The sequence below is a fragment of the Tupaia chinensis genome, unplaced genomic scaffold, assembly GCF_000334495.1.
Source record: "Tupaia chinensis unplaced genomic scaffold, TupChi_1.0 Scaffold000710_1, whole genome shotgun sequence".
In the NCBI taxonomy this organism is placed as follows: Eukaryota; Metazoa; Chordata; class Mammalia; order Scandentia; family Tupaiidae; genus Tupaia; species Tupaia belangeri.
Genome location: NW_006160234.1, coordinates 1,117,245 through 1,132,536, shown reverse-complemented (window position 1 = coordinate 1,132,536; position 15,292 = coordinate 1,117,245). Strand labels below are relative to the sequence as shown.

The 15,292-nt window shown below is 36.3% G+C and overlaps 1 protein-coding gene across 2 annotated transcripts in view; it reads right to left on the bottom strand.

The window, feature by feature from the left end:
- The window catches only part of PAPPA2 (pappalysin 2), a 327,575-nt gene that overhangs the window by 212,538 nt on the left and 99,745 nt on the right, over positions 1-15,292 (bottom strand). For both annotated transcript variants that reach the window (XM_006160881.2, XM_027776745.1), the window contains one exon: positions 4,599-4,744. In XM_006160881.2, coding sequence (XP_006160943.1) covers positions 4,599-4,744 — 146 coding nt within the window. The remainder of the gene's footprint in view (positions 1-4,598; positions 4,745-15,292) is intronic.

Below are 15,292 nucleotides of genomic sequence, written 5' to 3'. Positions count from 1 at the left end.
TATATACACACACACATATCTTTGGCAATATGACCTTGAAATTTATCTAATACTAAAAAGCCCCACTGAATTTCTTTGGATTAGTATTTGTATTCTATATCTTTTTGTATCTTTTCACTTTCAACCCTTCTGTATTTTTGTATAAGGTATGTTCCTTACAAACACCATACAGCTGAGTTGCAATTGTACAATTCTGGGGCTTTAAATTGATATGTCTTGTCTATTTCCATTTAATGTCATTGTAAATGTGTTAGGTTTGAAATGTTATCTTACTATTTGTTTCTATTCCTTCTGGGTTTTTTTATTCTTACATTTTTCATCCTTTATTGTCTTGTCTGGATTATTTCATTTTCTGTTCTACTAGCTAGTTAGTGGTAATTTAATTAGTCTTTAATGGTTATCCATTAAACATAGATTAAACATGCATTTTTCAGCTTATTACTATCTAAAATTATCTAAAATCTGTACCTTTTCTAAACACAGGCAAGGAAAGGCCTTAAACTCTAAATTCATTTAGAGTACACAAACTCTAAATTTGTGTACTGTTGTCATATTTTATTTCTACATATATTTTAAAGCCAAAAATACTGTTACTATTACTTTAATATTTTTGCTCTTTATACTGTCATTAATTTCTTTTTACATTTCTGTTTCCATGTAAGGTCATTTATTTTCTGTCCACTTAACTTTCTCCAATATTTCTTTTAATGCTAGTATTAAATTATCTCAGTTTTATTTTCTTTTAGTGCTAGAATTAAATTATCTCAGTTTTTACTTGTCTAACAATATCTTTAAGTTTTCTTCTGTTTAAAATGTATTTTTGCCAAATATAGAATCCTATGTTGGCAATATTTTCTTCAGCCTTTAAAAATACATTAGCCTGTCGCCTTATGACTTATTTAGTTTTTGTTGAAAAATCAACAGGTCAGTTTTATTATCGTCCTTTTTAAGGCAATGTATCTTTTTTCTCTGACTACTTTGGGGATTTTTTTCTTTTTGTCTTTGTTTTTATTCACACTTTTGCTATAATGAAGCTAGACCTAATTTTCCTGTAATTTATCCTACTTGGGGGCTTGTAAACATCTTGAATCTGTGGTTTAATTTCTTGTCAATTTATAAAATTCTCAACCATGATCTCTCTGAATATTGCTTCTACTTCTAATTTCTCTTTCTTCTTGAACTCCAGTTTACATTATTTTTTGGCTGATCTCAAGGACTTCTCAAGTTCTTTTCTATATTTTTCTATCACTTTTTTCTTTCTGAGTTTCAATCTGTAATTTTTCTATAATTTCCTAGTTATTTTATTCTTTCTTTTTTCATAAATCCATTTACTAATTTCTTAATTTCAGTTTCTGGTATTTTTTTAATTATAAAATTTCTAATTTTTATTCACTTATATGAATATCAGTTCTTAGAAGAAACTATCCACCTTTTTATTTATTTATTTTTACAAAGTAATCACAATATCTTAAAGCCAGTATCCAGTAACTCCAATATCTGAATAATCTGTGGGTCTACATTTGTTGTTTGTTTTATCATTTGATCCTGTCTCCTAATAACTGGCAATTTTTTATTGATTGGCAGGCACTGTGGATGAAAACTTGTACAGGCTTTTGCTATTCATCTTCCTCCAAAGAATATTTAATTTTCTTTTGTTAGGCAGTTAGAATATAGGTAGATGAACTTCCTTCCCCTCCAGATGCTGAAAGCCTAGATTTTAGGCTTTGAGTTAAGAATACATTTATTTAACTTTATTTATTTGTTTTTTTTAGTTTGACCAGAGAGGGACAGACTGAGAGAGAGAGAGAGAAAGGGAAAAAGAGAAAGCAAGTCACCAGGTCCAGGACTCAAACCGTGGTTGACCATGTGGGAGTCCAGCACCCCCAAACACCATGCCACTTGCTGGTCCCAAAATGACTCATTTTTAAAGCATATTACTAAGTTGTTTTGTTTTATCATTGAGTAAATCTTTACAATGCCCCAGCTCCATTAAAGTTAGAAAGCATTCCGTGGTCAATCCCAGCTCAGCTATGGCCAAGAGGATCACTTCTTAAGGATTTTCAATTTTGTAGATTCAGTTCTCAATGACAGACCAAGTACTCATGGAAATCATTTCTAGGTAATCTTGCTAGCAAGATCCTCTCAAACATATACCAAAAATGCTACCCTTGGTAATTTAGATATGCACCAATTTGGAGGTAATTTCTCATAGTGTTACATGCCCCTCTGTTACTGCTACTTTCCATAAAGATAATTCAGGATACCCAAATTCACTATTAAATGAATTATTGGAATAACACCTTCTAGACCACTGGTTGCTACCATGAAGCCTAGAATAACTAACATTATCTTCCATCCTGAAAGCATAGGAGTAGTTATAGTTTACCTGATCATCTTAGAAATATATGACTGAAACCTATACTTCTTCCCTGTCAGCTCTACTAAATAATCTCTTGAATATTTTTTTTCCTGAAACTATCAGCAATATGCAATCTATGACTTTCAAGTTTTTTTTTTCTTTAATTGCCAGAGGACATGTACGCTCACCAGAGAAAGAGACCACCAAAGGGGGTGTAGTCATGCCATAATTCTTTTTCCTCCATTTCTTCAATCTGTTGGGATTTGAGGGATCTGTGCACATGTGGATTTTAAGCCACAGGGTTTGAACATAGTTGGTCAGGTGAGATCTGGCTCGGGATGCATCGTACTTAACCACTGGACTGTAGGACCAGTTTATGTCTTTTCTGTTGTTATTGTTGGGGACAGAAGGGCAGGCCCAACAAAATGCTGCATTCTATCCAGCAATCCCTTTTTCCCTTGTTATTCACTAACAATATTACTGCATATGAACCTGGATACATTCTCTGGTTCATACTGGACCCCTGGAAATATCACGTTCTTATTTGGGGTATCTGGAAATGAATCATCAACACATAAAATACTCCTGCCTTGATGACCTCTGGTCGACATCACAGATTTCTGATTTCTTGTGTACTAGGAACTGGAATGTCCCAACCCAACCCGCAGGACAGTCGAACAGATTTCCTGAGGGAAGGAGTGAGAGACAGGATGAAAGGCGCAGTGTTACAACACGGAGATGACGCCGTGTTACAACTCTTCAGGGTAGTCCAGAGATCGTGGTTATGTACATGTTGGTGGGCGGTGATTAGTTATTAAAAGGTGGGTTATGATCAGTTGCTTTTGTGGACCAATCATGAGGTACCGGATATGCAAATCTGAGGGATTCTAGTGGCCAATCAGAGTATGGTTTTGAAGGTGAGGTTTTTGAAGGGGAGCCAATCATGGCCTTTGTCATTGTGTAATTGTTTGCTCTCTGAGCCTAAGATGGCAATAGTAAGAGACTCATGAAAATGGCCTCAGCAGACTCTCTGGTGTGCAGCCTCCCACACTGGAAATACAAAATATACTGATAAAAGGATTGCAGGGCCCTACACACTTTGGATATTATAGAGTCAATCAAACCAATGCTAACAAAGCATTTAGTTTCTTACATGTTTAATTTTTTTATTGTCTCCTCCAAGACTTGATACATAAAATCCCTTCTTATCTCAGCCTGATTCATTCCATGGATTTTTATGTTATGGTTCCCTCCTGAATAGCAACACAATTTTTTTTGTCTCTTTTTAACTTACTGTGCATCTTCCTCCTTCTCCAATACACATGTTAGCTATGATCATTTGGACACTTTTCTTTGCTTGCCAATTCTACATGTTTTAGACTCCACTTTGCAATAATTTTATTATATGTGGTGTTTAATATATACACTTTATATGATCTTCCTTCAGTTTATTCCTCTCTGCTTCACATTTAATTATTTTGAAATTGACTTTGTATAACCTCTTATAAATAATTTCCAAACGGTTTCTGGTCTCTCTAATCACAAGCTCCTTCTAATATGAAGTGTTCCTCCTAATTATGGCAATGTTTAAAAATAAATTTTGATAGAATCTAATTCTCTTTGAAAATGTGCACAAATTATGTTTAATAATAATTCTTTGTCCACATGTTTATTCATCTGATCTAATGAACCTTATTGATTGGTCAGTCAGATACCTTTTATCTTAATAAAGCTCTGTAACACAGATTATCTTTCTTAAGTACACAGTAATTGCTCAAGAGATAAAGTGTGTACCATTTTTCTTGGTAAGGAGGAAAGCCCTACCTACCTGATTTTCCAAGATTTCTTCAGGAGCCCAATCTATGCAAGAAGCCCACCAGTCTTCTGGGATAGTAATTATTGCAAATCAGGTTTCATAGTCTTGTCACCTTCTTGATAGTTTCCCCCTTGGGGCTCACTAAGTCTTAAAATAAATCTTATTCCATGACAACAAGTTATTCTCATGTAGATTATGGTTTCAGTCTAGAATATCCTGGGTATTTTCCACTGTTGGCTCTAATACTTCTTACTTATCTACATCAAACCTATCAAAAACTCTCCCAAAAGTCATTTTCAACCCAAAGGAGCCAATTCATTAGATAAATTTATTTTTTTATTTCTTATTTTCTCAAACTCATTTTCCAAACGCCCTTGAAATTTCACTTTTCTGTTTACTGGATTTGGTCTTCATTTCACTTACCCAGATGACTGATGGCCTCCTTGTCCCAAGGCCAGGTGGCAGCACCTGCAAGGTCTTCCCTTACTGAGCTGGCAAAGTAGACATTGAGAAAGTGGGTACTGTTGAGCTGCAGGGCCTCCTTCAGTTCCTTCACACTCATGTATGCCCTGAGAGCATGAAAGAAAAGAGAAATATCACTCCAAAGGATCAGTACTTCAAGAACAATGGAGTCAGACCTAATCAAATCTGTACACCGATGACACTTGCAGCCAGTACAGCCTTTGGGAAGACAGAGGGCAGAGATCAGGGAAGATCAGAAAGAAGGCATCAATATTCATTTAGAATACTTATTCTAAGATAAATAATGTCTTGCCTCTTTTAAATAATTTAATATATGTATGAGTACTCAATGCTTGCCATCATGCTCAATTTTCCTCTTGACATCCAGACTATTTCTTCAAGATAAATATAATGATACTACTAATTTTTTGACTTGAGACGTATCCCAAAGTTATGGTGAAAAAGCCTTCTAGCTTTCCATTTCTGGTTCTTTGCATCACATTGCATGATTCTTGTTATGATAGAAAGCCCTCTCTATTTCAGCATGTGCTGACTTCAGGCGTTACTTTTTAAAGGGGAAAAAAAAAAACGGAAGTAGAGGCTAGGAAACATAAAATAAAAGAGGTACGTTATAAGCAGAGGAGGGCATCATAAAGCTACTGCAGAGAATGGTAATTGTGTATGCATTTCTCTGCCCAGTGCTTTCGTCCACAGAAACTCAACTACTGCTCCCACCATTTCATGATACCTACTGAGTATCTTTATTGGTGGTCTTCAAAGCACTAGGAAGTATTATGTTTGTACTTATGCACAGAAGTAAGTCTATTAAAACCATATGTTCTGTGGCCCATAAAAAAAGGAAACAAGCATTTGGTCTCTTTATAAGCTCATATATAGTCAAAGACCTTCAGCTTCCTGGCAACAGTGAAACTTAAAACTTTACCATGAGCAAATAGAGCCTTACCATTCTTGCAGAAGAGTTATTTTAAAGAACAACTAAACCAGAGCCTAGCAGCCTCTTAGACTCACTAGAAGCTTCCTACAGTGGCCATGATCTGTCATTCCAAAGAGAGGAATGTTCCTCTTCCATCTTCAGCAGTGCAGACCTCTCCCTCTACATAGGACAGATATTTCCTTTACAGATTATGCATAATTGTTGCTCTTCTGGTAAACAAACTGCAGACACTGAACTCTCTCCACTCAGAAGCTCATGTTAGGACAATGACCCTTGTTCTCTTAATGGCTCTGCCTCCCAAGCAGGCTGTTGATGACATCTCTTTAATCTATGTTAGAAGGTGCTGGAAAAGAGTAACTAATAGAAGATGTCTATCTATATTTTTTAGAAAAAAAAAGTGAATAAAAATAAAGAAATATAAAAGATCTTGCTTTAGAACCAAAGATGCTTGGGAGAAAAGAGCTTTTATAATGCTATTTTTGATTTATAATATCTCAGAAAAAATAGTTCTCAGCTCCAATAAATCATCCAAATTCCATAAAGTGTTATCAGATGTGATCAGGGGATATTCCTTTTGCTGCTTTCCTGGAGACACAATATTTTGAGGCTGTCACTTGGTTTTCCCTAAACATCATTCACATTTTCTTTCCTTTTCTCCTTTATTAAAAATAAGTCAAATTTCATTTATTGACCAATGGATAGTTTAGGTAGTGATGTCATCAAGTGACTCTTCAACATGGGAATGTTTTAATAGGCCAGAAAAGAGAAAGATAAAGATAGAGAGAGAGAGAGAGAGAAAGAAAGAGAGAGAGAAGAGGGTAGAAAGGATGAGAAAGAGAAGATGATGAAAAGAAAAAGGAAAGAAAGAGAGAAAAGGAAGAAGGAAGAAAGAGAGAGAAAGAAAAGAGAGCAAGAAGAAAGAAAGGAAGGAGAAAGAAAGAAAGAAAGAAAGAAAGAAAGAAAGAAAGAAAGAAAGAGGAAGAAGAGAGAAAGAGAAGAGAAAAAATAGAAGTGAGAGCTGGTGACTGAGACTATGTTCAGCTCATACTAACAAATAAAGAAGTCCTGCTCTTTCTCTGTTCTTACTCCAGGGTTCCAATTAAAATTAAGAGTTGGTAACTTGACTGTTTTCTCTCTTCTCCTCACTTTCCTTCAGTCCCCTTGTGCCTGGCATGGTTTACTTGGGCTATCTGTGTGTTATTGACTTCTCTGTCTACCACTTAACAGTGTTGGCTGCCATCCTTCTGTCCTCCTTCAACCCAGCAGTTCCACTAATTCCTCTTGAGCACCCTCCAAAAGGCCTCCTCCTCCACTACCAACTTCATTAGCTGGTTCTACTCATCTCCCTTTTCTTCCTTGCCCAATCTTCTCTGTAGCCATAAATAACCATTCCAGATGAGAGTATTTATGTCACGCTGGTGGCAAACTGGATGTGGTTGCTCAGACTTCTGCACTTCACAGAGATATAGATAGAAGTCAGAAAGATAAGAAAAAAAATAGATTTTGAAACTCTAGAGACAGTTGGAAACAATCATTAATTGGATTTGTAGAGAAAATCCTTATTTTGCTAGAAACTTATTGTGTCCACATCATTCTCTAAACCAGAGAGTAAAAGTGTAGAGGTCAGTGTGTCTGCTCTATGTGTACAATGCCCTTCCTATTTTAACACATGTACCCAGTTTCAGAAGTTAACCAGAACTATTTAAGATAAATGTCTTAATTTCTCAATAAATGTGACCAAAGTCTGTCTCAGAGTTAGTGTGGGGAAAAATGGAAAGTATACTTAAATTCAGAGCTTAATATCTAGCTTCAGAAATGACTTATTAAGAGATAGATTCACCATCCAAATGAGCTGCATTTACATATGTAAATGCAATAAAATTCATATCATGAATTGACCAGAACTATGTATTAAAAGAGGATGAACTGCATTAATCTACTTAATTTCTGCAAGTACCTACCTTTACTTATGCTTACCACACTCTAGTTAGAGTTACTCATCATAATCTTCTCCTCAAAAGACTTTGACCAATCAAAGTAATGTTTCATTTTGATTTTTATAAAAACTGTCTCAGAAATAAGCTTTCTTTCAGCTGACATATCAAGTCATTCTGCTCCATTGTTCAAGCTAGTTATTTCTGATATGCATCACTAGGAGAATGTGCAGTTGCTTTACCATTCTACTGGTTTGGGATTTGCCATGGCCCAGTCTCCAGTTCACCATGTTTCATGGTCGCCCAAACTGATGGTTGTCACGCTTCCTGACTGCTGACCCCTAGCCACACCCGTGTCTCTAAGTGTATGTACAGGCCCCAACTCTTGCTTTGTTTCTGAATAAGCCAAAGTGTATAAAGGAAGACTCTTCGTACTCTAGTTCATTCATTAAGTAACTCCTTTATAGACTGATCGAAATAATTCAAGAAGGATACAGAAGAGAAGATTCTAAACTATACGAAGGAAGTTGAACCAGTATAAAGCATTGGCATGTTGAAAACAAAATATAAAGGATGAACGTGAAGCCTGAGTGTGAGTCCCATAACTGTACTTCCTAAAGTAGAGAAAATCCCCTCCACAGGAGATTCTGACTGCACTCCACAGGGAGTAAGGCAGTCTTCTCAAGAACAAAAACAGATGTCCCAAGAACCTTCAGCCAATTCCCCTCACAAATACTACTTTTGCTAAAATTGGAATATTTTCTTTTGGTTAAACCTACACCTTCCTGTCATGAATATAAACCAAGTTTCTCTACACAAAATATACAGAAGGATGCCTTCTGCCACCCACATCTGACCCACTCTGCCACCATGCTTTCTCCTGATGAGCATTTGACCTACTCTCTAAGCCACACCTTAAGGTTTATAAGGCCATGGAAGCACTAAATAATATTCTCCTTCTGCAAAGTAGAACTACAAAAACTCAGTTTTTCTCTTCTCATGTCAAATTCTTCCCATTTTTAGAACTGAACTCTACTGCATTACCATATGCTTTCACGTTCCTTTCATTTCCCTACCTGCTGGATACTCTATATACAGTAAGGTTTTCACCACCTGGTTACAGTCTTCCCCTTTGCCCAGTTCCTATTATCATCTGGGAAAATTTCAACATTTATGGGAAACATCCATGGAAACACAATCTTATTCTTGACTTCCTTACCTCAAATGTCCTTTGCTTCAATCCTCTTTGGCTATCCATTCTCAATGCCACTCTTACTCAGATTGATGTTTTTATTTCTTATCTCACTCAGGTATTACATTTCACATGTCTATGCTTTTACTTGTTATGATCACCTCCTCTCCAGGGACTATTTAAAATTTTGAATATTCATCTCCTGCTCCCTCACTTCAATCTCTTATTTCCTTAACTCTTAGCGGATGAGCATGCCTCCTTCTTTGATGATAAAATTGAGACCATCATCGTAAATTCCAGCACCCCCTCCCATAAACACACACACACACTTAACTTTATTTCCTATTTTTTTAACCTATTTTTATAACCTTTTCCTTGGTTCCACAGGATGAGATTTTATGAGCAATTCACAGTTAACACCCTCTCTTTTTTCTTCATCCTTTCCAATTCAAACTCCTTAAAAGAATAATTTCCTCATCTTCCATTTACTCCTTTTTTCCATGTACCTTTTAATACCATTATAGCCTGGTTCACATCCACACCACTTATCGAAATTGCATTTTTTAAAGTTGCCAGTGGCCTCTTAATTTTGCCTCCCCACAAAGTTTAAAACAAATAGTCATCCTCTCCTTGGGATTTTGTTGCATTTTGATACTTTTAGTCACTTCCTCCTTCTTAAAGCTCTCTACTTCCTTTGCTGTCACTGCAACATTCTTTCCTTGTTCTTCTGCTTCTGAGACCACCAGTCCTCAGCCTACATTATGGGTTCCTCTTCTCTCTTCTAATGCTTGAAGTTATTCTCCAGGGTCTTGTTTGTGGCCCCTTCTTTCCTTACTTTCCATGGTTAACATTGGGAATTCTACCCTTAAACTGTGGATCACTCTCACTATCTAGATAACTTCTAAATATATAAATGTAACTAGTCCTACCTCTCCTCCAAGATTAAATTGTTTCCCTCTAGAAATTGTGCATCTCTATCTGGTTCACCCACAGACATCCTGAAGTCAACAAGTCAATGAATTGGGGGTTGGGGATTCCTAGCCAAGTCCCAAAATATTAGGAAAATTAAATTCAGACACAGTGAGTTTCAATGCATCAGAAATAATGCCTCGTTGGGAAATCTGTGGACATCTTTTTCCATGCATAGATTTTCAAGAAGAGTTGTGTTTTAGTTAAAAACAGAGAATATATGTGCCTGTGTCCATGGAAAGAAAAAAGTCAAGGACAAGAAAAGAAACATAGTGGCATTTCACTCCCTATCCAATTTTAAAAACTAGATTTTGAACTTCTTAGGAAGAAACAAAAAGAACTCTTCATAAGAAAACATATAAATCCCAGGATATACAAGAAATTTTGTGTTAAGGCCTAATGACATAATGCAGCACCAATTGAGAAAAAGGACCACTCTCCATTACTGTCAAAAAGTAAGGGCTATCAGCAGTATTCTGACACTTGAAAGCTTCACCGTCTTTGGTTGAATTATAAGCCAGCTCTCTGAGGCGGCCATGTTTTCTCCAGAGAAATCGTGAGAGCAGAACATCATCTGGAAATTCTAAATGTCAGCAGACAAGGTAAATAATACTGCTGGCATTCAATGGCAAGGAACAGGAGAACACAGAAACTAGGGAGCGTAAATTTTTAAGGCACGCCTTTATGTAGACACCCCAAAATACTAGAGAAAGTGGATACTGCATGAGGATAAGATTTTTACAGTAATGCATGAAACTAATGTAATATGACTGCTAATAGTGACATGATCTCATTCATGTTCGTAAGAGTTATGTGGACTGGGATATATTCAGTGTATCTCTAACACCCAATACAGTATCTTCCTCACTCTCATTTCTCCTCTGAATTAGTAGAGAACCCTTGTGACCCTCTTCATGACACTGTAGAAAACTCAGGAATCTTCTCTTATTCCTGCTTTCCCTTTACTCCACTATTTCAATATTATCAACCACCTCTAATGACTCCAGAAAGAAGAGAGTGATGATTATTGATTCTCTTCTGAAGGCCAGACAAGAGGCCAGAGATCTTTATCACTAGGACATCAAATAAGAATATATTTGTTTACTGAAATTCAAATATGGAGAAACTAATGAGACTTACTACATTCAAAACATTAGCTCACTTTTGCTAATTCATATGAAAATGAAAATTATAACACATAAAATGGCTTTTTTTCTCTAGAAATGTCTAAATGTCATAAGAACTTGAGGTGGAGTTAAAATAAGTAACCAGAGATGAAAAGGAATCAAAATCTAGTATCATAATATCATCTCTGGTAAGCAGAATAATGCCCCCAAAGATGTTCATGTCCTAATCTATAATATGCATGATTAAAAGGGCTTTGCACTGTGACTAAGAGTACAGACCTTGATAAAGGGAGGTTTCTCTGGATTATCTATGTAGACCTAATCTAATTACATGAGGCCTTAAAACAAAGAACTTTTCTCATCTCTCGTCAGAGAAAGAGATGCAGTGAAGCAAACAGGGTCAGAAGGATGCTACGCTTTGAAGGAAGAGAACAGGGCACAAGCCAAGGACTGTGGATCACAAGCCGAGGAATGTGGGTAATCTCCAAAAACCAGAAAAAGGAAAGAAACAGATTATTCTCTAGACCTCCCAGAATGACACACAACCCTGAGGACACTTTGACCTTAGCCCAATGAGATCTGTGTCATATTTCTGACGTACTATAAGAACTATAAGATAATAAATTTCTGTTGCCTTAATCATTAAGTCTGTGGTAACTTGTTACACCAAGAATATTAAACAAATATGTCTTTTTTTTTTTATTTTACTTAAATGTAACTTTGAGAAGAAAATGCCAGAAAGTGAGTATCTGGCTTCAAAGATAGTAACAGAAGGAAGAAGTTGTTTTAAAAGACCCTGCCCTGTGTGCCAGGATTATGGGCTCAAGGGAAGAAAAAGAGTATATCCTCCCATTCCGTTTCTTGGAGATATTTTATCCACCATTTCAAGAAGTCCACACAAGAAAATGTATTAGGAAGGAGAAGGTGAAAATACTTATGTGATTTGTTAGTAATAGAAACTAAAAAGGACATCAAATGGGGCACACACACACACAAAGAACATGATAGTGGAGGAAGGTATGTAGTAGAACTTAAAAGAAAGCAATCAAACTGAAGGTCAGGGGTAGTTGACATGTCAGAGCTCTCGAGCCAGAACGACTCAGTCTTAAGTCTTTCCTCTTCTACTTATGGCACTGGAAGGCATGTACCATCATTACACCTCAGTTTCCTCATCTATGAAATAGGAATAATGAAAGCATCTACCACAAATAATCATTGGGAAGAAAAAATGAGTAGCATTTATAAATGTCACACATTGACATTTAATAAGCCTTATTATGGGTAATAGTAACTATGATTTAAGCTGTCTACATAGGCATAAATAAAGCTCAGAAATCAACGTCGGATAGCAAGTACAATCTCAAAGACTCAGTGAAGGGCTAATCATGTACCATGTGTAAGAAAGGGATGGCCTTGGTTAAAAGAAGTAAGTAAAGAGAAATGGAGGCAAAGGGGAAGTGAACACACTCCCATCCAAGATCTGAAGTAAACCATGACAGAAGCATTTTAATGAAAATAAAATGGAAAAGAAACTTTTCTAGGGACAAACTGCAGTCATACTTGTCAGATACAGAGCGATGTTGATACCTCCCAAAAACAGCTTCCCCAGAGCAAGATGAACCAGAGCTTCAAGTGAAATTATCCCTGTCAGAAGGCTGGTTGACTGATTACAATGGCAGAATTTCTCACAAGTACTTCTCTTGACTCTCAAAAAGTTTAGAAAACAACAAAGACATATCATTTGATTTTAATGGTCACTAATAAGAATGAACTAGCTGCTGAATATAAATTAGTTCCTTTGGGAAAAGAAGCCACAATATTTTAGTATTTGCAATAAACAAGGCTGGTAGCATCAAGGACTCAAGCTTTGGTAAAACATTTCCAAAAAGGAGGGACTTAATTCCATGGCTTATATTCTCAAAGGGAAAGTAGTCCTTTATAATTGGAAAGACATAAACCTTAAAAATCAACTTAATCCTAGATAAAGCAAAAGAAGACAAACAGTATCAAGAAGAGTGAGGTGGGACCAACAGTTAGCATAATGGCTGTGTGGCTGAACTCCCCTGTAGTCGACTGCGGTTTGAGTCCTGGACCCACTTGCTTAAACTCATGCCAGGCGCTTGTGCATGTGTGTCCAAGATCCCAAGAGGAGATGGAGAAGGGATTGTGGTGTGGCCATCCCTCCTGGGGGGTGATTTCTTTCTTTCTATCTCTCTGTCTCTCTCTTTCTGGTGAGCACACCCGCCCTATAGCAAAAACTGCTAAAAAAAAGAAAAAACAGGTGCCATAAGGGAACCCTCTACTGGGCTAAATGTTAAATGGACACATGCACATTTACATGTACAAGGATATCATGCAAAACTTGAGGGGAAAAAAGATTGAAAAAAAAAACCAGAACTAGCATAACTATGAAAAAAATGCCAAGAATGGTAAATTCTAATTTATAATTATTCATCATATTAAGCAAAATATTGAGTCATCAGAAAAGTTTTTCTATGCAAAACTGAATCATAACTTTTCCAATAACCCAATAGAAAGAGAATATAATGACACAGAAAGGAAAATAAACAAGCAAAATAAAAAAATAACTGAACTATTGAAAGTCTACCTTGCTACCAAGATGGAAAAAGTAGAAATCCACTAAATATTTCATTTACATAGCAACCATTTATTTGCTCCTAATAATAACAGAGATGACAAATAATTCAGTCCCAACTATAAGCCAGATGCTCCCTACATGTTTTTCCATGTAAATCTCACAACAACCTAATGAAGTTAGCATAGCTATTTCATTTTGTAAGGTTTACGGAGATTAAGTATCTTGTCCAAAACCACATAGCTTATAAATTGTGAAAGGAAATTTTAAACTCATGTTTCTCTAATGCCAAAGGATGTATTCTTTCTTCTAGTCTTAAACTGGTTTCCGTATTATCTGCAGGTCGCTGTGTTGATCTCTAGCAATGAAAAGGTACATGTGCCATGGCTCTTGATTTTAAAAAGTTCAGTCTAGTAAGACAAGCATGTAAACAAATCATTAAAATACAAGGTGTCAGGCACCATAATAGAAGTGTGCACAAAATTATATGCAAGAATGGAGGATGGAGCTAAAAAAGTCTCCTTGGAGAATCTAGCCTACGGCCTAAGTTTGCGCCAGCACTGCTACAACTGATGGATTAAACTGATTTACATGGCGACGCTTAGCATGCTTCTACTTTCTCCCTGCTTTGCTTATGATGTCCTCCCTAACATCTTTTTTCTTTTTTTTTTTTTTTAAGAGAGGTTTTCGCTATAAGGCGCGTGAGCTCACCAGACAGAGAGAGACATAGAGACAGGAAGCGAGAAATCACCCCCCAGGGGGGATGGTCACGCCGCAATCCCTTCTCCTCCATTCTCCTCTCAGGATCTTGGGCACGCATGCACACGCGCCCAGCGTGAGTTTTAAGCCACCGGGTCCAGGACGCGAACTGCGGTTTACTACGTGGGAGTCCAGCGACATAGCCATTACGCTAACTGCTGGTTCCCCTCCCTAACATCTTCAAAGGTCAAAATTCTAACTGACATCCAAAGCCCTTTTTCTAATTCATTTCTTCCATGAAGCCCTCACTAATCATTCCAGCCTAAAATGAGCCCCTGCTTTTGAACTCCTATGTCATTTGGTTCAATCCATAACACACAAAATAACTTAAGCATATAAGCCTGCTTTGGCAATATTTGCCAACGACAGAAATCCTACCTCTAGATATTTAACTTAAAACATTTTATGTGTTTCTAATATTCATCGGTAATAGCATATTAGCAAAAACATGCATTGCGATGACATAATAGTATTTAAGTATACTATGCTAATAGAATAATATAAAGAAAAGTGAAATAGTGAAATAAAATAATGCAAATTTCTAGTAACATGGATCTGGAAAGATACATTTAAAATATATAATAGTTATATATCATGAAGTCATTAAAAATGTTGATCTAGATTGATATTTATTAAAATGAAAAAAATCCTCAAAATATTATTTATTGAAAGAGCAGATATGACAGAACTTGAAATGTAATCCTTATTTAAAACAATATACATGGGTCCAGCAGATGGTGAACTGGTTACATTGCTGGACTCCCACACGACTGATCGCAGTTCGAATTCTAGACCCAGTGGCTTGAAACTCACACCAGGTGCATGTGCGTGTGTGCCCAAATCCTGACAGGAGAATGGATAAAAAGGGATTTCAGTGGAGTCATCCCCTCTGTGGGTAATTTCCTGCTTTTTGTCTCTTTATCTCTCTTGTGAGTGCATGTGCCCCTAGTAAAAAATCTCTCTAAAATAAATAAATAAATAAATAACAAAAAATAAAACCATATACATATGTAATTGGAGATATCTAGAAATATAGAAGATAATAAAACAAGTAGTGGGATTGGAAATGATTTTTCCTTCTTTGCATATTTCTATATTTTCATATATATATATATATATATAT